The 20,084-nt window shown below is 52.4% G+C and overlaps 3 protein-coding genes across 3 annotated transcripts; 2 read left to right on the top strand and 1 right to left on the bottom strand.

The window, feature by feature from the left end:
• Nucleotides 1–3,414: 3,414 nt before the first annotated feature.
• Nucleotides 3,415–8,127, top strand: VE01_06187 (uncharacterized protein). The gene is made up of 4 exons (XM_018275640.2): nucleotides 3,415–4,601; nucleotides 4,657–5,151; nucleotides 5,203–5,649; nucleotides 5,704–8,127. The coding sequence occupies exons 1-4, from the start codon at nucleotides 4,443–4,445 to the stop codon at nucleotides 7,450–7,452; spliced, it is 2,850 nt and encodes a 949-aa protein (XP_018128471.1). The 5' UTR covers nucleotides 3,415–4,442; the 3' UTR covers nucleotides 7,453–8,127.
• A 1,628-nt stretch (nucleotides 8,128–9,755) lies between these two features.
• On the bottom strand, nucleotides 9,756–11,632 carry VE01_06186 (uncharacterized protein). The gene is made up of 5 exons (XM_018275639.2): nucleotides 11,488–11,632; nucleotides 11,334–11,441; nucleotides 10,401–11,278; nucleotides 10,181–10,347; nucleotides 9,756–10,131 (listed from the first exon to the last, which is right to left on the bottom strand). The coding sequence occupies exons 1-5, from the start codon at nucleotides 11,500–11,502 to the stop codon at nucleotides 9,923–9,925; spliced, it is 1,377 nt and encodes a 458-aa protein (XP_018128470.2). The 5' UTR covers nucleotides 11,503–11,632; the 3' UTR covers nucleotides 9,756–9,922.
• A 2,808-nt stretch (nucleotides 11,633–14,440) lies between these two features.
• Nucleotides 14,441–19,819, top strand: VE01_06185 (uncharacterized protein). The gene is made up of 2 exons (XM_018275638.2): nucleotides 14,441–19,133; nucleotides 19,229–19,819. The coding sequence occupies exons 1-2, from the start codon at nucleotides 14,652–14,654 to the stop codon at nucleotides 19,403–19,405; spliced, it is 4,659 nt and encodes a 1,552-aa protein (XP_018128473.1). The 5' UTR covers nucleotides 14,441–14,651; the 3' UTR covers nucleotides 19,406–19,819.
• Nucleotides 19,820–20,084: the final 265 nt, after the last annotated feature.

The following is a 20,084-nucleotide window of genomic DNA, read 5'->3' as shown; positions in this document are numbered from 1 at the left end:
GAGAGCGAAGGATCGCAAGGTCTGCTGGATTGATACTATGGAGATGGAGAGGGAAGTGGAATCCCCATCACCATCGCTATTTTGCCCTTGTTGGTGCTGGTGTGTGAGCTACGCAGCCAAGGCAGAAAAACTTAGTGTACCGTATAACTAGATACGTTACATTGATAGGGCTGCGCGCAGCCAGTCGGGGTCGGGGGTCTGGATGTTTTCAATCCCTGGCGCCGGCATGCAGTTGTTCGCTGTCCCGCTAGAAGATACAGTAGCGGCATGAAAACCTCGTATTGCGGGTGTCGGCTCCGTGGAAACCCTACGCCGCCGGCTTTCAAAACACTGGTCGCCTTCAGTGGTGGATACTTAGTACATACACGAAGGGTATAGCCAATGCGCAATATGGCGATCGTTTCGTTTCGTCAGACAGCGCTTTAGCAAGAAATCGCCTCGCATTGTGAATGGGCGGTGTTGTAATGCCAGCTCACAGTATTGAACCCCCCAAACCTGTCACCGCTCCGGAGTGTTTCTGTACCTGGCAGGTCCTCCGCACCCTCAAGCACTGCCAACCACTCGAGCTCCCCCCTCCCACGAACCTCTCCCCCCAAATCGCAAATCTTACGCATCTCGGAGAAACCCAGCGCCGCATCGATCTACGCAAGCGCAGAAAAGCAGGACCCAGCCAGCGCATGGACGTCCCCCCACTGTACGCGGCCCTTGGTCGACGATCAGTGTAGCGCCGAACAACTGTATACGCAAGTGTCTCCGCCGCGCGCACAGGCGCGCACGGATGGTGGAGTGCACGAGGCAAGCTGAGCGTGCTGTTGCCGTGGCGTGTCGCTGTTTCGACGGGGTGCCGAAAGCGACGATCCGGGAGCTATCGTTGAGGCGGCGCGATACAACTCAGCTGTGGTTGTGTGCGTAGGTAGCTGGGCGACGAACCGGATTGAGGGTGTGGGGGAGGTTGTGCTCTCGCTCTTGGCGCGCGGGAGGGGGTGCCGCCGTAGTGAGACATACAGTATCGCTCTGGTACTCGGTTACTTTGCGACGAATCGCATCTGCGACTGTTTTTGGAGCCGGTTCTAGAATGGTGCTGACGGGCGTTGATGGCGCTCATGGCAAAGGGGGAGAGATTTGATCGGGAGCACCGGAGCGCCCGTGGCTTTGTGTGATTTCGTCAATCAGGCCGCCGTGAGTAAGGTGTGGGCGGGCAATATAATGAATGATGTATGGATGATGTATGGATGTATGGGTGTATGGTCACAACTTACGGGCTGATAAATGAAGTTGGTCCTGTTGTGCCACATTGGCATTTTTGGCAGGTGTGGCGGTGGGACGGTTTAGAGACTTTGGACACGGGTTAGCGAGGTACAAATAATCCGTCTACCCCTGAAGCCACCCGGGAAGACGATTCTCCAAAAAAGTGATAGGTACCACACACTCACACACAGCCTAACAAGCACCACAAGCACGTCTTGTCCCCACCTAAAGTCTCGACCGAACGTGCTCCTAAAATCTTAGAAAAGGTCTTAATCCAGAACAGCAGGCGCCAGCATGTGCCAGCGTGAATCAGCGTGTTTGGGTCAGGGCGACAATCAGGGTCCTGTCCAAGTTTGCAAGCGACCATTCTGATGATCTGCCGCCGAGGTATGGGGAGTATGGGTACACATAAGTCAGATCAACCGTATCAGTGTAACTCCCCACTGTGCAAGCGCATATCGTATCGCACAATCGTACATGTAGTGTATGCGTGTATACAAGTAAATTTAGAACCTCCTCCCTTCCCTTGAACCCCCGTGTCCAGTACTACTCTATATACCCTGGCTCGGGAACAGCTCATCATGCCTGTTATTTCGCTTATCCCTGCAATACTTTAAGCCGTCGACGATAGATCTATCTGTTGTAATGTTGAGGCAGCAACATTGGCGAACGTGCATGTGCGTGCGAGCCGTGAGCTTCCCAACGCGGTCGTGCATGCGGCGCTACCAGGCATCATGCCCGTACTCCAGAATAGCTGCGGACGGGATGTTTTGTCTCTCTCTCGGGATACGGGCGGGTCTGGCCTTTGACCGGACAACTCTTCTCTTACAAGCGTCCGCCTCTTGTTAGGCGCTTGGGAGACGGAAATCCCTTACACCGAGGCATCAGTGGGTCATTAGGCAATATGGCGCCGCCATGGCTTGTCTCACTTCCATTTGTGGTCCCGTCCCAGATGCTTCGGGTAAGGGGAAAGAATCCGATATAATGGCGAACCACAGGTGGTATATCGCGTGGGCCACGGCTTGTTCGTTCTTGTTTCTTTGGGTTTCCCAGAGCGCCGGAGATGTTGATCGAAGGTGTTGACAGATCCACCGTACAACACAAGAAGTGGAGTGACAAAGCTGGTCTCACAATGTGGTTTCCCACTTCGTATGTGTGTATAATTTGTGCAAATCCAGAGTGTGACTTGCCACGACTCTCGTCCCCGTCCCAACGCAGTGACTGTGGCACTGTAGTCAGCTGGTGAGGGTTGTTTGGGAAGACTGATGCACGCAATCTATGACGATACAGTAGGGGCTCTTGGTAATGACTGTACAGAACAATATTTCTCTGTGAACACCCACACAGTCAGTACAGATCCCAGCTTATCGACATGGAAGCCTCGTCCTAGATACGACGTGCACAAAGAAAGTACTATACCTAGCAAATTGTGAATCGAGAGTAGTCCATGGCCTCCAGGGGCTCCTAGATAGTGGGCTTGGCCTGCCTCTGCACTATCACCAATTTTGATAAGTAGGTCCTTTTGCTGACAGTCCATGTATTGGCTACTGTTGCCCAATCGATCATCCATGGTTGCCAATACAAGGCACAACGCCTCTTAGACCCCCTTCGTCTCAAAAGAGATCTCTCTCAACCGCCACCACCGCTATATCTGGGTATAGCTTTCACCGTGCGCGCGCGCTACGAGAACCCAAACCCGTAAATCTGTGCTCAGGTTACCACAAACAGACCAGCGTGGTCACAAATATCTGTGGATTCGTAGCGCCGGTCTGCGCTGGTACTGTTCGCAACGTTTCAGGGATAAAACAAATTCTCAGTCAGGACGGCGTGTTCCAATGGAATTGGCGCGGAGAGCTGTAGTAATGTCTGGCAATGTCTTACCATGGGAAGTAGACTCTTTTTAACCATGCCCACACAACATAACTATAGTACATTAGCATCCACCATATTTCCATACAAACATACAGAGAATGCAGATTACGTTGATGTATAGTATGCAGAGTATGCAGAATATACAGAATATGCATAGTATTGTGCTACTTCTCATCCGGAGAATGCTGTCTGCAGCCACACCCCCTTCCCTTCTCAAACCCTTACAAACCATATCCCCCCAACCAGTCCCCCTTGTCACACCCTGTCCTATGCCAGGGCCTCCTTGGTCGTTGGCTCTTTCCGTCGTGTCGGAACGAATGCAAAAATAAAATAGTTACTCTAGTAACTCTAGTTACTCTAGTTACTCTAGTTACTCTCCATGACAACCCACAGCTATCCACGGAACCCACAGAACCCACAACTCACACACCATGACACGGACGAATTCGAAAAAGAGAGACGAGAAAAATCCCCCCTTCCTGCGGCCGTGAGCAAGCGGCTACTCTCTAGTCTGAGCTGAGGCACATGAGGGCACATGGGCGCGTCACTTTACCTTGTCACTCGTTCTTTTTCTTTGTCTGCATACTATGTATAGATGTATAGAAAAGTTACTTGGCAATATTATGGAATGGCCCGCCGCACTCATCTAAAGTAAGGCAAGGCATTGCGAGCTCAACCAGAAGTCCCAGGCCCAGGTCCAGGTCCCCTACAGATACTTCCAACCAGCCGTTCCCATCTCTGCACGCAGACCCTCTTTCCTGTCTTTCTGCACTCAGTCGCTCACGGAGCCGGGATAACTTATACTACGCCGTGTTTATCTGCCTTTTGTTCCCGTTGTTTTTCTTCCTTCTCAAGCTTTCAACCAGATTGCTTGGTCTGCAAAAGTGAACTCTTCCCTTCACTCTTGCGCCTCAATCTGTAACTCATTATTCACTGTCACCCTACTGGAAGATACTCTCCTCACACTATCGTTGACTAGCAGGCGTCTTATCCTCCTACATAATCTCACATTGAAGATTACCTCTCAAGCGGCCTTATCCTCTGTGATAACAGCGACCAACACAAAAAAGGCCACTCCCAACCTCACCACCACCCCGCCACACATTGTGTAATACACGGCAGACACACACCCAATTTTAACTTCCCGTCCTTCAGCTCACATATTTATTGCCTTCGACGCACACATTGGGCCCCGGGCTGGTACCAGTAGATAGCACCGCTGCAACAATCCCCGTCAACCTTGCAGTCGGTTCCTATATCTCTGTCCCTCCGAAGCTTTTGGAACTCACTCGTTTGTTCCTTAATCACACAACGGCAAAGTTATGTCGGTCAACAGCGGACTCTTCGATGGGTCGTTGCCGTTCCCAAGAAGCCCTCGAAATGGCTCTCTTCACACTCCACCGTCGATATCCTCAAACTCGCGGGCAAACAGCTTGTGGGAGGGCGATGGCGATGAAGTTCACTCCAAGAAGCATGCCGTGGTAAGTGGATATATAGACAGGCGTGCCAGACAGGATCAGTAGCTAACAGCAACAGATGGTATCTTACCTTCACGGCAGGATAGCTTCCCAGATGTGGTTTGATGTCAACAAAGAGTTCCTCTATACCCCCGCTGGTTCTGGCCGTTCGAACTCGCCAATCTCGAGTTATGACCGGACATCAGTTCAGGGTGTCCTCTTGAGGACGTCGCGCGGGGTCTATGTGACACAGCCATCAAACCTATGCCATAACCTTATTGCTGCGGTGCAGAGATTGAATGTCGAGGTCGCCTTCACCATGTCGACGGAGCTCACAAATCTCATATTCTCAACGATTACGCCAACCCAAACCGAGTTCATCCTGCCGCATGATAGCACGCAATATCAGATCTTAGACTCTTTTGAGGATATGGCCAAAGCTTCGTCGAACAAGCTCAAGCGTTTCCAATATACCTGTTTCGTCAGGAAAGAAAGGGTTGTTCTGCTGTGGCACGACGACGTGGAGTCCATCCTGAGCCACGGAGACAAGGTTGAGAGACAACTGCTCACTGTCGTAAGTACAACTTGCAACTCAAGCTGTTTACCTATACTAACTGCATGATAGATCTGGGGAGCCAAAATCCCAGCCATGCCAAATTCGTCATCTTCTCACAACTCAGTGATCCATTCACCATTCCACGCACCTCCGACGCTCAATTCGTCGACCCACGCTCTTCCTATCAAGGCCCCTTCCGCGCCCCAATCCAGCATCCGAGTCTCTCTTGCGTCAAGGCTAGGCTTTACGTCCCCTCAAGAGGTGGAGAAAGGCGAAGGCGAGGCCAATGCTGATGAGAAGGACGTCGATGTTGAGTCTGCTGTTCCGGTGAAGGAGTCATTGGAGAGGCCGTTGGTCTTCATTTCTGCGATTTTCGTTGGTATGGCTCTGTGCCTGATGATCATCCTCCTGCTCGGATTCGGTGCCTCGGCGCTGCTCTACGAGTGTTTGATGGATGGAAGCTGGATCAGAATGGCCCTTCTCGCGACCGTGCCGTTTTTTGGTCTCTTTGGTTTGGTATGTCGTCGCTTCCCCACAACACGGCTGTCAGCTTACTAACATGTCTCGTAGTTCTTTGCGATTTGTATCTTCACCGATTTGTTCCAGGTCATTGGGCCAATTACAGGCGTCACCAGCAACTCGCGATGCTATTCGTCAATCCGTCCCGATATCTTCAAGGCTTATCAGATTGGCTTCCGCCCTAGCCACATCACGATTCAGATGCCAGTTTACAAGGAGGGTTTGGACAGCGTCATCATTCCTACCGTGACTTCGCTTAAAGCCGCGATTTCTCACTACGAATTGAACGGTGGAACTGCAAGCATCTTCATCAACGATGATGGTCTTCAACTCCTCCCAGAAGATGAGGCCCAGGCCCGGAGAGATTTCTACACCGATAACAACATTGGCTGGGTCGCGCGTCCCAAGCACGGTGTTGATGGATTCGTCCGTGGAGGAAAGTTCAAGAAGGCCTCCAACATGAACTTCGCCCTCAACATCTCCAACAAGACCGAGGATGTGCTCACTGAAATGATTGAAATCCGCAAGAGCTACACCAACGGAGGTGACATCACCGAATCTGAGCAAGATGAGCTTTACAAGGCTGCGCTTGACAAGGTTCTGGATGACGATGGAAAAGCCTGGGCTGATGGCGACATCCGCATGGGTGAATACATTCTGATTATTGACTCTGATACCCGTGTCCCCGTCGACTGCCTCCTCTACGGTGCCGCCGAAATGTTCCTGTCCCCCGAAGTCGCCATCGTCCAGCACTCTGCGGGCGTCATGCAAGTCGTCGGAGACTACTTCGAAAACGGTATTACATTCTTCACGAACCAGATTTACTCCGCCATTCGCTTCGCTGTCGGATCCGGAGAGGCCGCTCCCTTCGTTGGTCACAATGCGTTCCTCCGCTGGCAGGCGATCCAGAGCGTTGCTAGCAAGGCTCCTGATGGATCTGATCTCTTCTGGTCTGAGAGCCACGTGTCTGAGGATTTCGATATCTCCCTCCGCGTTCAGATGGCTGGTAACTTCGTCCGCCTGGCTACATACCACGGTGATGAGTTCAAGGAGGGTGTGTCTTTGACCGTCTACGATGAGCTGTCCCGTTGGGAGAAATATGCCTTTGGATGTAACGAACTTGTCTTCAACCCTCTGTACACATGGTTGTGGAAGTCGCCATTCACACCTCTCTTCAGGAAGCTCATCTGGTCCAACATGCAGATGTCCTCCAAGATCACAATTCTCGCCTACATCGCCACCTACTACGCCCTGGCCTTCGGTCTTCCTCTCACCATCCTGAACTACTTCCTCATTGGATGGGAGAACGGCTACATCGACTCTTTCTACATCGAGTCGTGGAAGATTTTCGTCGCCCTCCTCGTCGTCTTCTCCGGTCTCGGAAACGTCTGTCTCGCCATCCTCCGTTACCGTCTCGGCGAGAAGTCGCTCCTCGGCGCACTTCTCGAGAATTTCATGTGGATGCCCATGTTCGCCGTCTTCTTCGGAGGCATCAGTTTCCACCTCTTCCTCGCGCTCTGCGCGCACATGTTCAGCATCAACATGGAGTGGGGCGCTACTGCCAAGGAAGCCGTCGCGAGTAACTTCTTCAAGGAGGTGCCCAAGATCTTCAAGAGCTTCAAGTGGATGTACGCCTTTACCATTCCAATGGTGGGTGGTATGGTTTATCTCGGCAAATACGCACCTGCGGGGTACGAGATCAATGTCGTCACTGCTATCGTGCCGTTGGCGGTCATGATCTCGAGTCACGTCCTCCTGCCGTTCATGCTCAACCCGGCACTGATGATTCTGAAATACTAAATCATATAACCCAGTCTGTTCTTTGAAAAAAAATTGTACCAAAGATACATATGACGAACCAACTTCAATTACGAAAAAAACTCGGCACATATATATCTCTCAAGTTGCGACGTCACGAATTTTTTTTGCCTTTCGATTCGATTAATTTTTTTCATAATCCTCGGTTTCTATCGCAGCTTTGGATCAATATACACATCTCTCAACGAGAACGGCGGCGTTTATGTTTGGGACGCATATTATACACTCCTTTGAATACATACACTTACACTCCTTTAATAATATCGCAAGACGGGGGGATTAATCGGGACTTCGGCTATAGATGGATGGGGAACTACCTGAAGATATTTGGGTTGGTCTGGAGTTTAATACGCGCTTTGTTTTTTCTGTTTTTCCACTTTTTTTGGACGGGAGGGTGCGCGCAGGAATGGTGGGAGACGGACGCACGGGGGGTTGCTATACAAAATGGCGTTCACCTTTTAGAACGGCAAACGGGGGTGCTGGTGCTTGTGCTACGGGCTCTGCTTTTGATTTTCACGTCAGTGGTTTTGCCCTTTTGTGTTTAATGTTTTTTAATCGGTTTTTTGGAGATGATATGGATCCGGATGGAGGCATGGGGTGGGGGGATGGAGATTGTTATATTTTGGAGGGGCTGTTGCAAATACACAGATATGTGGAGAGGGGAGGGGGAGGATGGATATAGCTTCTTGAAATAAATATGTCATCTGATGAAATGAGCATTCTGGGAAGTGATCGTGAAGTTTGTCTAGTGAGTGAGTTGTGGGGGGGCCTATGATTGTATGGGCTCGTGGTATGTGAGCGTGGTTGTGGTTGAGGGGTTTGTATATTGGTGTCTAGGAGCAATATGTGCTTGTGGCCAGTGCCGCCCTGAAATACTTACCCCGAGACAGGCTGCCTTGGTTTAATATGTCCTTGGTTGTTGTTTCTGCTGTCGTTGCTGTCAGTCGTTCTTGCTGTTGGTCGTTCTTGCTGTCAGTCGTTCTTGCTGTTAGTCGTTCTTGCTATCAGTCGCTCTTGCTATCAGTCGTTCTTGCTGTTCCTCGGCTCACTGCCTTCTGGTTGGCAGAGAGCGATCCTCGTGTTTCTGCGACCTTGGCGAGATCATCAGGAGTAGGTTGCTCATCATATAATCGCTTTCTCTTCTTCTGCCTCTTGTTGAAGTTTCTTCATGTCCTCAGTGGCCTTTCCTCCGTCAACTCTTGGAGCCAAGTGTCACTGTCGCTTTCCATATCAACCAGAAACGTATGCGTATTTAGATTCCCGCGGGCGTCTACGAGCACTTGGTGATTAGGTTGTGCCGTGCTGTTGATTAACCCGAGGACGAAAGGCGATACTCCTGTTGTTCGACGAGACTGGGTGTGTGGGTTGATTGGTGTCGTTGGATATCTTGTTCAACAAGAAGTCTTGTCTATCTATCATATATTAGAACCCATATATTACTTAGTTTGTACAGTTTGCCATTTTTTCATTCTCGTAACGCACGCGCTGTTGATGCATATTGAGCCGACTACTTACTTACTTCCATACACACATTTGCCTGTTGACCCGAACATTTGAAAATTGGCTGAACTGGACCTCTCTCAAAGGTTGAGTACTTAAGGCAGTCAATCCCCTTAGTATTCACCAAACCCATCAGCCCCCCGCCTTTGCTCCGATCATGCCATAGACATATCCAGACACAATCAATCCCCTTAAATGTGCAACATCTCTCTCTCTCAATAGGCCTGGTCGGCCGACATCCTGCCTCTAGAATTTTGTATTTTATATGTGCAGCTCCACCATGGCATTGATGCCTTGTTCTCCTCCCCCCCTCAGCCACCCTTCTCTTTTCGAGCTCCGCCCCGCCTCTAGCCTTGGGATCTCGATGGCCTCTTTCGGTTCTGGTTCCCTTGGGCGGGCGCCGTCGTAAGGGTTTTTTACGCTTTGTTGGGGGGGAGGGGTTAGATTGATCTTCGTGATGGGGTAAGAGGGTTTTGGAGTTTCCCTTGCATCGTAAGCCTTTTGGACTCGGAGCGCTGGGTTCTGTATACATAACTTCCTAGCTGTGTCTTCGGGGGGTCTGTTCGATGTGATTGCGTATTTGGTCGTATTCTCTGTCTGTCCGCATAGGGGTTTAGAATATATTTTTGGGATTTAGGTTGATTTAAATAAATTATTGCTAGTACTATTATTTTTGGGGGACTATTTTTTATAATAATGATGAGCTTGGTTGGTTAGGAGTTTTTAGATTTACTTATTTAGTTTAACGTGCTTGGTTTAGGCAGAACTGCCTGCCAAATCTACACCACGCCGCTTCTCTACCAACTCCCCGCTCTCCCGTCCGTCATATCGGGGTTCATCCCGATTTCACATCTACTAGGATGGCCTACCTTCCTTCTATGAATGGATGGGCTCCCTCATTTTGTGCCGATCTAGGGCGCGACCGGTCCCTGCAAGTGTGATGATCATGTTATTACAAGAGAGAGAGAGCGCCACTAACTAATTTAATACTCCCTGTAACGAAAACCTGCATTCCGTCCCGGGTAGAGATATTCCTTGCCCGATCCAAAGCCTCCTCAATCGTTCGTTCCTCCCATATCTTGGTAGCAGGATCTAATAACCTCCAAGCTTGGGCGTACAGGCTCTGAATCTCTGGCTTGTATCGGTTCATCATGTTTCGGTCTACGAGAGGGTAAGCTTATAGTCTTACTTTAGTATAAGAAAAATATACCGATTGAAGCTTGGCCATCTCGTCTTATGTCGTATGTCGTTAAGATAAGGTGTTGTATTCGAACTTGTCGAGTCTCTAGGGCTTTAGCAATGCTGTTTAGAAGCGTTTGGCCATCTCGATCACTAAAATGGCTGAATATAAGAATCCGGGGAGGGTATGTACACCCACTAGAATTGATTGTTATATGCCTTGTTTCTCTACTGTCAAAGATTAAACATACTCTTGGTTCTCGGTAATAGCCTCTGCAAACCATGTCGCGGCATATGGTAAACTCAACTCGTTATGAGCACAATCAAGAAACCACTGACATCTACCGTCTGTTATTTGCTGAAATCGGCCGGGCCACGAAAACTGCTTAATACCGCAGATAATATCTTCCGTAGTTAGTTCCTTATCTGGAGCCTTCTGACGTAGCCATTCGCGGGAGACTGTGAGAGCGAGAGAGCAGTTGATTCTCTGGGGAACTGGCTTTAAAGCAGCTGCGTCCGTAGGAAGCGTCTCGTCTAAGTCGACGAACTTCAACAATACTCCCTCCTTCATTGCTTGCTTCTCGAACTCGGCCGTAACCATTGGTTCCTGAAGAACAGAAAAGGCTGGACATCCGGATTTGAAAATTCCTGCCTTATGTCGGGCAATAGCTTGGATATCATGGCCTAGTAGTCTCGCATGATCCATGCCGATCGAAGTAACCGCTGTTACACATGGTGTTTTTATCACGTTCGTCGCGTCATATTTCCCACCAGCGTGCGTCTCGAAGACCCCCACATCAACTCCTTCTTTGACAAACACATGGAATGCGAGGAGAGCTAAGAGTTGAAGATATCGAGGAATATCCAAGGTCCTAGTAGCCTCACGGGGTAGTTTCTCCCAGATTTCAAAAAAATGAGACGCGAAAAGGTCCTTGGAAATCGGCTCGTCGTTGATGCGAATCCTCTCCCGTATATGATTCATATGTGGTGATGTATACAGACCGATTTTGCGCGGGTATCCACAGCGCTGCCCATGTGCTCTGAGAAATGACGCGATGAAAATGCATGTGCTACCTTTACCTTTCGTTCCTGCGACGTGTATAGCGTTGAGACTGTTTAATGTCTCATCCTATATTGTTCTGTTAGCAGGATTTGCGGGGGGTTAGAGAGCGCTGGTTCTATACCGAGTAGCCTAGTAATCTGAGCCATGGTAACATATCATCTGAACCACGCATCTCGTCTGGATTCGCCTTTGGTGGCTCTCTCCTCCCATTTAAGAGCCGTATTGCTTCCTACTTTCCATTAGTATATCAGTTAGGTTTCTGTGCTCTTTCTAACCTCGTAGCTTCCCATTCTGTACCCGCTTTCGCTATTAATGGAAGCCTTGACTATTACTCAAAAGTTATGGTTTACGGATGGGTTCATAGACTGCTCGTAGCAGATTTTGTTACCCCTCATGTGAAGTAATCAGCATGCTAATTGGCCGTAGTATTATACTGTATAAGCTCAGAATACCCCGCACCTTATAGCATAGCATTAGCCGCCATAGACGATCGGGTACAATAGGGTGAATATGGATATCTCAGCATCCAGAAACAAGTCACCACGTGAAATGCATTAAGTAGGGTAGTTACAATCCCTCACGCTCCTCCAACGCCAATGCCGTGAGCGCAAGACCTCACACCGTCCTAAAAGAGACGCATAATGCATAACCGCCCACCTCTCTGTCGTCCCGGATGCATTCACCAGGCCACCCCAACTGCCCAGATGTCCCCCTCGCACCGGTTCAAGGGGGGGTTGATATACCGATTCCCCGCGCCATAGAGAGAGAGAGGGTGTACGTGTATCCCCCCAACCTGCTCACTCATCATAGACCTCTAGACAATCAATGTGGCGCCAGGGCTGAGGGTGGCATTCAGACACCATTCACAACCTCAAGCGGACTACAATCACTCCCGCCTACTCCCCGTCCAACTACCGTAAATATGCAGGATACAGGTCTCTTCGTCGGCACATATCTCATGCCGCCGAACTACTATCATGGCTATGTCGTTGAGTCGAGTCGAGTCCATTCCAGCCCACCAGTCCTGAGGAGGAGATAGACGCTTAGACCCCCCCGACCCCTAGGAGCTTCCCGCACAGATCCCCCATCCCTCCCGTCCCTCCCGCGTTCCTCCTTCCTCTCCTTCCCCTCCTAGCTAATCCACCCTTGCACCACTCACTCCTTTGGGCACCAACATCACCAGTCTAGCCCCGTTCCTTGCATCTATTCTCCTCTTTGGTACATCCTCCCTACCTCTTTAGTACATCCAACGCGTTAGCTACCCCGCCGAGTGGGTTTTCTTACGCGGTGCGGACGCAGGGGGTGATGGAAGGGGCAACGACGGAGAGGAGATTGCTAGGTTGGTCGAGCGGTTTAGGACGAGCTAGGGGAGCTACGCGGGAGGAACGCGGCGGGTCGCGGGTGGACTAGCCGGCGCGCGATGGATTGCACCACACCACTGAACTGCTATGCGGCGGTGTGCTGAGTTAGGTGAGAGATGAGGGCGCGCGAGTAATGGGTTAATGTGTGGCGCGCGCGATGGGTGATGGATTGGGGTGGATGTCTTAGATGGGGGTACACGGATTAGACGGAATAGGATAGGATGGGAGGCAGGGACAGACAGTGATGGAGGGATCTACAGGGAGATAGAAGGGATATGAAGGAAGGCAGGAAGGAGGCGTCGATGCGCTGTCCATCGTGTGTCGATCGATTTGATGAGATGTGATGCGGTGGATGGGTTGTGGCGGGTGATTGGCGGGGGGGATCGGGAGATCGGGGGGAGGGGAGAGGGGAGTTGTTTCGTGGGGGGGGGGAGGAGGTGTGTGCGTGCAGTACAGTACGGGTTGCATGAACCGCGGTAAGTCGTGTAGTGTACGGCTTGTCTGTCTGTCTGTCTGTGTGTCTTCCTGTCTTCCCTTCCTGTCTGTCTGTACAGTACAGTAGCGTGCAATTTTAACTATCTGCAAGGCTGTGGAAAGTGCATGTCTAGACGTGTATGTAGTGTAATAGCGTGTTTTGAACCAACGCAGCACGCAGCGCACAGACGGGTTTGGTGTTTGAGGTGAGGCGGGGGAGGGAGATGGGGGTTTCATGGGATGGGGATGGGGTGGTTTGGGGGGTTTACTTCGGGGAGTTGGGGTGGGGGGTTAGCGGTGGTTAGTGGTGGTTAGTGGTGGTTAGTGGTGTGGTAGTGCTGGTGGTGGGTGCTGCTAGTTGTGGTGTGGTGATGGTTGTGGTGGATGGCAGGGCTGGTCGTGGATGGTGCAAAGACCTTCTAGTGGGTGTTCTAGTGGTGTGGTGAGGGATGCAGTGAGAATTTAGTTAGGGGAGCAAAAGAAGATGTGGGCTGGAGTTATCGTTAGATAAGTTACTTACCACCCACTACTAAATTACCTGAATTCAAAAGTACCCCAACTAACAACCGTGCCTCTCCGTACCTGGCCCGTACCTGAATCCCCCCTCCTAAACCTGTTCCGTTAGCCACTACTAAACTAATCGCCGACCTATCACACGACGATAATGCCTAGGGGGGACGGGCTGAGGCGACTAGAGGAGAGCGCGTTTCGGGAGAGAGGGTGTGGTGCATGAGGAGGGATTACTCCTGCACGCACTCCTGCACGCGTAGAGGGGGATTGACGGGTAGGTGGTAGGGTAAGGACCCGTTCGTGTAGGAGGGAGAGGGGAGAACCCCTGATTTTTCTTTAGGATAACGGGGGAGGGACGGGTTATGGCAGTTAGAGGTCTGTACACACTTTACGCGTCGAGTGGTACCACTGTAGGACTGTGGTGTAGGGCTGTGGGACTGTAGGTAGGACATCGGGATATATAATCGCGTACAAGTAGGTAATTATACGCGCTTGATACTAGGTGAACCCCTTCTGAACCAGACTGAACCCTACTGAACCCTACTAAAATCAGACTGAACCACCCTCAATCCTAATTGTTGTGAGACACTCATCTGTCGTGGGCGCATTTTGTTAAAATTGCCCGTTTTGTGCTATGACCGACTTCCCGTCTACTACCAGTCTACAGGCTACAGTCTACTACTAGGCCTCGGGCTTATTAGTGTTCCTAGCCCGTTAATGTTGCACCATGATGAGCGTACGAAATTGTTAACTTTGTCTCCGTCAGTACAGTACAAACGTTTCTCCGTCTCCACCCCCCAGCATGCCATGTGGCCGCCGATCGCACCGTCCCAAACGAAAGTACTGAAAGTAGAAACGCCAATCCATTCCACCCTCACCACCACACTTCTCCCTTTCCAATCAACCCCCAACCCTCCACAAAAAGTCTCCGGACGCTCGCTGTCAACCTATATGGCGACCCATCACCGCCGTTGAGACCCCCCATCACTATCACACTCACCCCCATTGAGCAACACACACTCAACCACCACCTACCACCCGATCACGAACCCCCTACTACCCCCCAGGGGGATTCAATCGATCGCGAACACACCATGGACGTCTACGACAACATGCCGACCTCGCCCTCCCGCCGCGCCGCCGGCGTCTCCCTCACCCTCAACACAAACACAACCAGCAACACGAGCGCCTACCGCAAGCCTCGCGACCCCAACCTCTCCCCCCCTCGCACGCCCCCTGGCACCCGCTCCCGCCGGGCGCTTAGGGAGAGGGACAACAACACCACCGCGCCCGCAGCGATTCCACGGGAGACCTTCCTCGACGACAGCACGCCCGTCGATTTCGGAAGGCCGTCACCACAAGCTCGTCGCGCTGACGGGGAGAGGCACTCGCACGATCTCAGTCTTGCCCCTGAACAGGTCACACGGGATTCGCTGGTGAATAATATGTTGCTTAGCTTGGACCAGTTCTCGCTGGGTGGCGAGGGAGGAGGAGGAGGTGGGTTTGGGATCCCGGGAGCGGAGGGGCTGTATAATTCGTTTGGCGCGGAGGAGGATGGGTATGCGGGATATGAGATTCGAAGGGGGAATGGGGGGAGGCAATTGGGACATGGACACTCGTTTAGTGAGGATTTCGACCATGATGCGGCGAGTAGGGCGTCGAGTCAGTATGCGAGGACAAGGAGGAGCAATAGTAGTTCGAATTATACGACTACGACGACGGGGAGACATCACGCGAGTAATAGCGGCTCGATGGGCACGCCGAGGCAGGCGCTGCAAAGTCGGGGGGCGCATCCGAGAGAGAGGAAGGAGAGCAAAGATAGTAGTGTCTCGAGCTCGGATATGGGACACTCGTCCCAGGCGGGGAGTAGTCAGCGGTGGGCGTCGGGGTACGGTCGTGGTCGCGCGTCGAGTTTCGATGACTATGGACAGGAGGCTCAGATGCCGCCGATACAGAGGCAGAGGACGCACTCGTCGCCGGTGGATGAGCTCGAACCATACGATATCTACGATGCGGCGCCGACGCCGACGGTGCCTGTTGGGCCGAGACGACAGAGGCCCATTACGCCGAATGGAGTGTATACCGCCGACATTAGCACGCCGTCTCCACGAAATCTACAACGCGAGCAGAGCAGTCGTGTGCCGAAAACTCTATACCAGAAGCGTGCGGAGACGTCGCATGGACAGGGAAATCCGATGAACAATGGCTTGGATGAGAATCGCAGGCTCGCGGCTATGCCGGCGTTCAAGAAGGAGGAGCCTGCGCCCGCGCCGCTGGTTGCATATGGCAAGGTCAAGAATGTTCCGGCGCCTACGAGTGCTTCGAAGCCTGGGTTCTTTAGGAGGGTGTTTGGATCGAAGGCGAATACACCCGGTGCGACTAGCACTGGCTCTGTGTCGTCTCCTGGGTCGACGATATCGGGAGACCCTATGGAGAGGCCGCCCAGCAACAAATACCAGAATCAGGCTACGGAGAGGGTGAGGACGGCTCATGGATACCCGCCTCAGCAGCCGCCGCCGCCGCGAGTGCCAAAGGAGGCGCCGAAGGCTATAAGCAAGAAACCCTCGTCGTTCTTCAAGCGTAGGAAGAAGTCGGTATCCGAGCCGGAGGTGCCTGCGATGCCGCTGCAGCTTGTGCTGGTTAGAGATCAGGAGGTGGTACAGGATCTTGCTAGCCCGACGAGTTCGCTGAGGCAGGTCATGAACCAGTACCTCAATAGCCCGATTACGCAGCCGCCAAGGTGGGATGACTATGATGACGGGAGACGCTATGACAATGGCGAGGATGACGATAGTATTGAGGAGTCTACTGGGTTCTCGCCGGGATACACACCGGATAAGAGTGCTACGATCCGATCTGTCAACCCTGGTCGTCGCAATGGTGAGCCCATACGCGCGCCGCTGATGCGGAACAACACCTCGCAGAGCCAGCTGGGCACCGACAGCGAGAAGGAGCTCGACAGGACCTTCCTCCAGGACAACAGCGACAATGACAAGGAGGGGAACCGGATTGTGTCGCAGACGCTTACGGTGAAGGCGGACCCGGCTAGTAGGGATATGGCGCACTCCCCCAACTCAGTGGCGCGCGACAAGGCGCTCGTGGCGGAGTATGAGCAGAAGTACTCGAAGCGGCAGCCGGCGAGGAAGGCGGAGAATCCGATGTTATCCCTCTATCCGGCGTCCGGGGGTTCGCCGAAGTCGAAGAAGGATGAGGCGTCTGATAATGACGGGACGGTTAGGGGGAAGGACCGTGTGCCGGACGCGGAGAAGACGTCTAGTATCTCGCTGCCGTTGGAGGGGATGAAGGGGGTGGAGAGTAGCGAGTCTAGCCCGGCTGTGTTTCACTCTGCGACTAGTCTTGCTGGTGGTGAGAGCATGACTCTCCCGTCTACGAAGGATGCGTATAACTCCTCCGAGCCCTCGAGCGCGGTGGAGCAGGTTCAGCCCACGACGGGGGACTGGGAGAGGGCGAAGAAGATCTACGATGGCAATGAGGATTTTATCCAGAAATCGAAGGCGGCTGCGTGGCTTGGGGAGGATGGGGCGATCAGACGACGCACGCTGCTTGCTTATATGGAGTTGTACGATTTCAAGGATATGGATATCCTTGGGGCTCTGCGCGCGCTGTGTAATAGGCTTCTTCTGAAGGCGGAGTCGCAGCAGGTTGATCGGATTCTGGATACCTTCGCCACACGCTGGTGTCAGTGCAATCCGCACCATGGGTTTAAGATTACGGATGTGGTGCACACGATCTGCTACTCCATCTTACTACTCAACACGGACCTCCATCTCGCCGACATCGAGTCCAAGATGACCAAATCCCAATTCGTCAAAAACACCATCCCCACCATCCTCCGCGTCGTCGCCGACGCCGCACCCGAAGCCTTCGAGCCCTCGCGGCCTACAATCCTGTCGCCTAAATTCGAAGTCCCCGAGCCCGAGGACGAACTGCGTCATGATCTCAATGTCGACATGCGCGCGCTCAGGGACCAGGTTAATGCGTTTGAACCGGAGAAACAGCTTGCGCTGCGACCACCGGGGAAGTCGTTACGCCCTGGGTCTATGGGACCGAGTGTTACGAGTCTGAATGGGCAGAGTCCTGCGCTGGATGACTGTGGACCGCTCGTTCGCGCGCCGTTCCAGGGGACGCTGAAGGCGTGGGAGGGACAGGTGGAGATTGTGCTTAAGGACTTCTATAATGGGGTTCGTAGCGAGAGGTTGCCGCTGTTCGGGGCGCCGGCGGAGCAGCCGAGGTTGCAGCAGGCGTCGCAGAGTAGTCTGTCTGTGTTCGGGACGAATAAGTTGAGGAGGACGCCTAGTATTATTAGCAAGGCGGGCTCGGAATCGATGAGTTTCTCGCGTGGAAGGACGGCGGATGCGGTGAGGTTGAATACGGGGAAGTGGACGAACAAGAATCGATCGCGGCCGAGGGTGTATCCGCACTCGACAATGGGATCGAGTCGGACGAGTTTGGATGATCAGTCTTCTATCTGGAGTCCCTCGCAGAGCTCGAGTACGTGGAGTAAATACTCCCTCGGGAAGACGCAGACGAGTATGTTGTCCGTCAACTCCTTGGACTCGAATTACCCCCAGGGGGATTACCAGCAGTCCATCGGCTTTGCGAATGCGCTTAGTCAGGCGATTATTAGGGAAGAGAATGTCGGCAGCGCGGATGGGAAGGCGGACGATCTTAGAGTCACCCCGCCGCTGCTGGAGGACGAGTCTTTGGAGCTTCATGGCGCGCCCTGGGCTAAGGAGGGGATCGTGAAGCATAAACACCATCTCGAGGCTGCTGACAAGAAAGCGAAAGACCGCAATTGGGCCGAGGTGTTTGTGGTTATTGAGAAGGGGTATATGTCACTCTTCTCCTTCTCCTCCAAGTCTGTGCGCCAGAAATCCGCCTCCCGCGCCAAGGGCGCTGGTGTTGTTGTTGTTGGTGGGGGGAACTGGCAGGATAATGCGGAGAATCTGGGAAGCTTCTTGCTGAGGCAGACGATTGCTAGTACGCTCCCCAGCCCGGGGTATTCGAAGGCTAGACCGCATGTGTTTGCGCTTAGTCTGCCGACGGGGGCGGTTCATCTGTTCCAAGTTGGGACGCCGGAGATTGTGAAGGAGTTTGTTAGTACGGCCAATTACTGGAGCGCGAGGTTGTCGAATCATCCGCTGGTGGGGGGGATTAGTAATGTTGAGTATGGATGGAGTGATGCTGTTATTAATAACTCTTTGGTCTCTGCCATCCAAGACGCACATCCAACCTCCCCCCCCACGACGGGGACAGGTACGACCACCACGGCAGCTGGTGGTGTGAGGGGCGGCGGGCGATCAGCGAGTATCAGCGGCCCCCGACCGAGTCTGCAGAGTAGCTTGCGCAGTAGCTTGGATCAGGGTGCTGGGGGGTTTAAGGCACGCTTGCCGGGGGATAAGATTACGATATCTGAGTGGGCGCCGCCGACGCAGAGTATGAGGGCGAGTTCTCTGGAGGAGGGGGAGCAGTTGGGGGGGTTGGAGGGGTATGTTAGGGGGGTTGAGGAGGAGTTGGTTGGGCATAATCGGTTGAGGGGGGCTATGATGTTGGCTGTGAGTTTTTATCCCCTTTTTGTTCTTTTCTCATTTCTGGATTTCTTCCCTTTCCTCCCCGATGTTGGAAAATTTGCTGACTTTGGGGGAAATAGTTCACACCACGCTCACCCAATGCCCACCGCGCTATGGCGAACTGGGAGCGTAAGTCGAGTTACTTGCTCAGGGAGATAGTCAAGTTTAGGACGTACATTGATTGTCTCCTCGCGGCGAGGGTGATGAAGGAGAAGATTTATCGGGAGAGGGAGGAGAGAGCGGCGGAAGCTGTTTGAGCTTGCCGAACGAACAGCAGTGGGAGCTTGGGAGGTGTGGACGAGGGAAAGGGGGTGAATGGGGGGGTTACGAAGTGATGGGATCATGCTATGTCATGTTTATAAGATTTTCGGACGACGACGGCCGCCTCTTTTGTTTTTTCTTTGGGCTTTTTTGCCTGTTTTCATATTCTTCTTTCCTTCTTTTCTACTTACTGGCGCCGTCGATATTGGGATTTTTCTTTTCTTTTCTTTTCTGGTGATGAGTTGAGGACGGGTGGTTGTACCAAGAGCAATGAGGTTCTTTCTTTTCTTCATGATGGGTGGGTGAGGAGACGGAAAGTCGGGAGGGGGGAGGATTCTTGTATATACAATTCTGGCGTGGTTAAGCCGAGTGTTTTTTTTACACGATTTTTGAGGAGGGGAAGATGGGGAAGGGGATAGGGAGGGGGGGATTTACTTTCTGGACGGGAGGGTAGGGCGAGGATAGGAATGGGGGGATGTTAGAGTATCTGGGATAGGTAGATAGGATAGGGTAGGGGGGTGAATGGAGAGATTTGCGAGTGATTCTCTTGGGTTCTTGATGGGCTTGCTTGGATGGGCTTGGTGATGGTGGTGATGGTGGTGATACTGGTGATAGTGTTAGGGGTTCAGGGGCTTCATAAAGAGTGTCAGGGGCGTAGAAGCTCAGGGTAGTCGT

Source organism: Pseudogymnoascus verrucosus (assembly GCF_001662655.1).
Source record: "Pseudogymnoascus verrucosus strain UAMH 10579 unplaced genomic scaffold scaffold_36, whole genome shotgun sequence".
NCBI classification, from domain to species: domain Eukaryota; kingdom Fungi; phylum Ascomycota; class Leotiomycetes; order Thelebolales; family Thelebolaceae; genus Pseudogymnoascus; species Pseudogymnoascus verrucosus.
Note: the sequence above shows the minus strand (reverse complement) of the source record. Positions and strands in the feature narration are given on the sequence as shown.

Coding starts and splice junctions, on each gene's coding strand:
- VE01_06186 (XM_018275639.2), bottom strand. Junction 10,348..10,400: donor GCTATTACCGAGAACCAAGA/GTATGTTTAATC, acceptor AATCAATTCTAG/TGGGTGTACATACCCTCCCC. Junction 10,132..10,180: donor AGATGGCCAAGCTTCAATCG/GTATATTTTTCT, acceptor ACCCTCTCGTAG/ACCGAAACATGATGAACCGA.
- VE01_06185 (XM_018275638.2), top strand. CDS start 14,652: ATGGACGTCTACGACAACATGCCGACCTCGCCCTCCCGCCGCGCCGCC. Junction 19,134..19,228: donor GGGGGGCTATGATGTTGGCT/GTGAGTTTTTAT, acceptor TGGGGGAAATAG/TTCACACCACGCTCACCCAA.
- VE01_06187 (XM_018275640.2), top strand. CDS start 4,443: ATGTCGGTCAACAGCGGACTCTTCGATGGGTCGTTGCCGTTCCCAAGA. Junction 4,602..4,656: donor ACTCCAAGAAGCATGCCGTG/GTAAGTGGATAT, acceptor TAACAGCAACAG/ATGGTATCTTACCTTCACGG. Junction 5,152..5,202: donor AGAGACAACTGCTCACTGTC/GTAAGTACAACT, acceptor ACTGCATGATAG/ATCTGGGGAGCCAAAATCCC.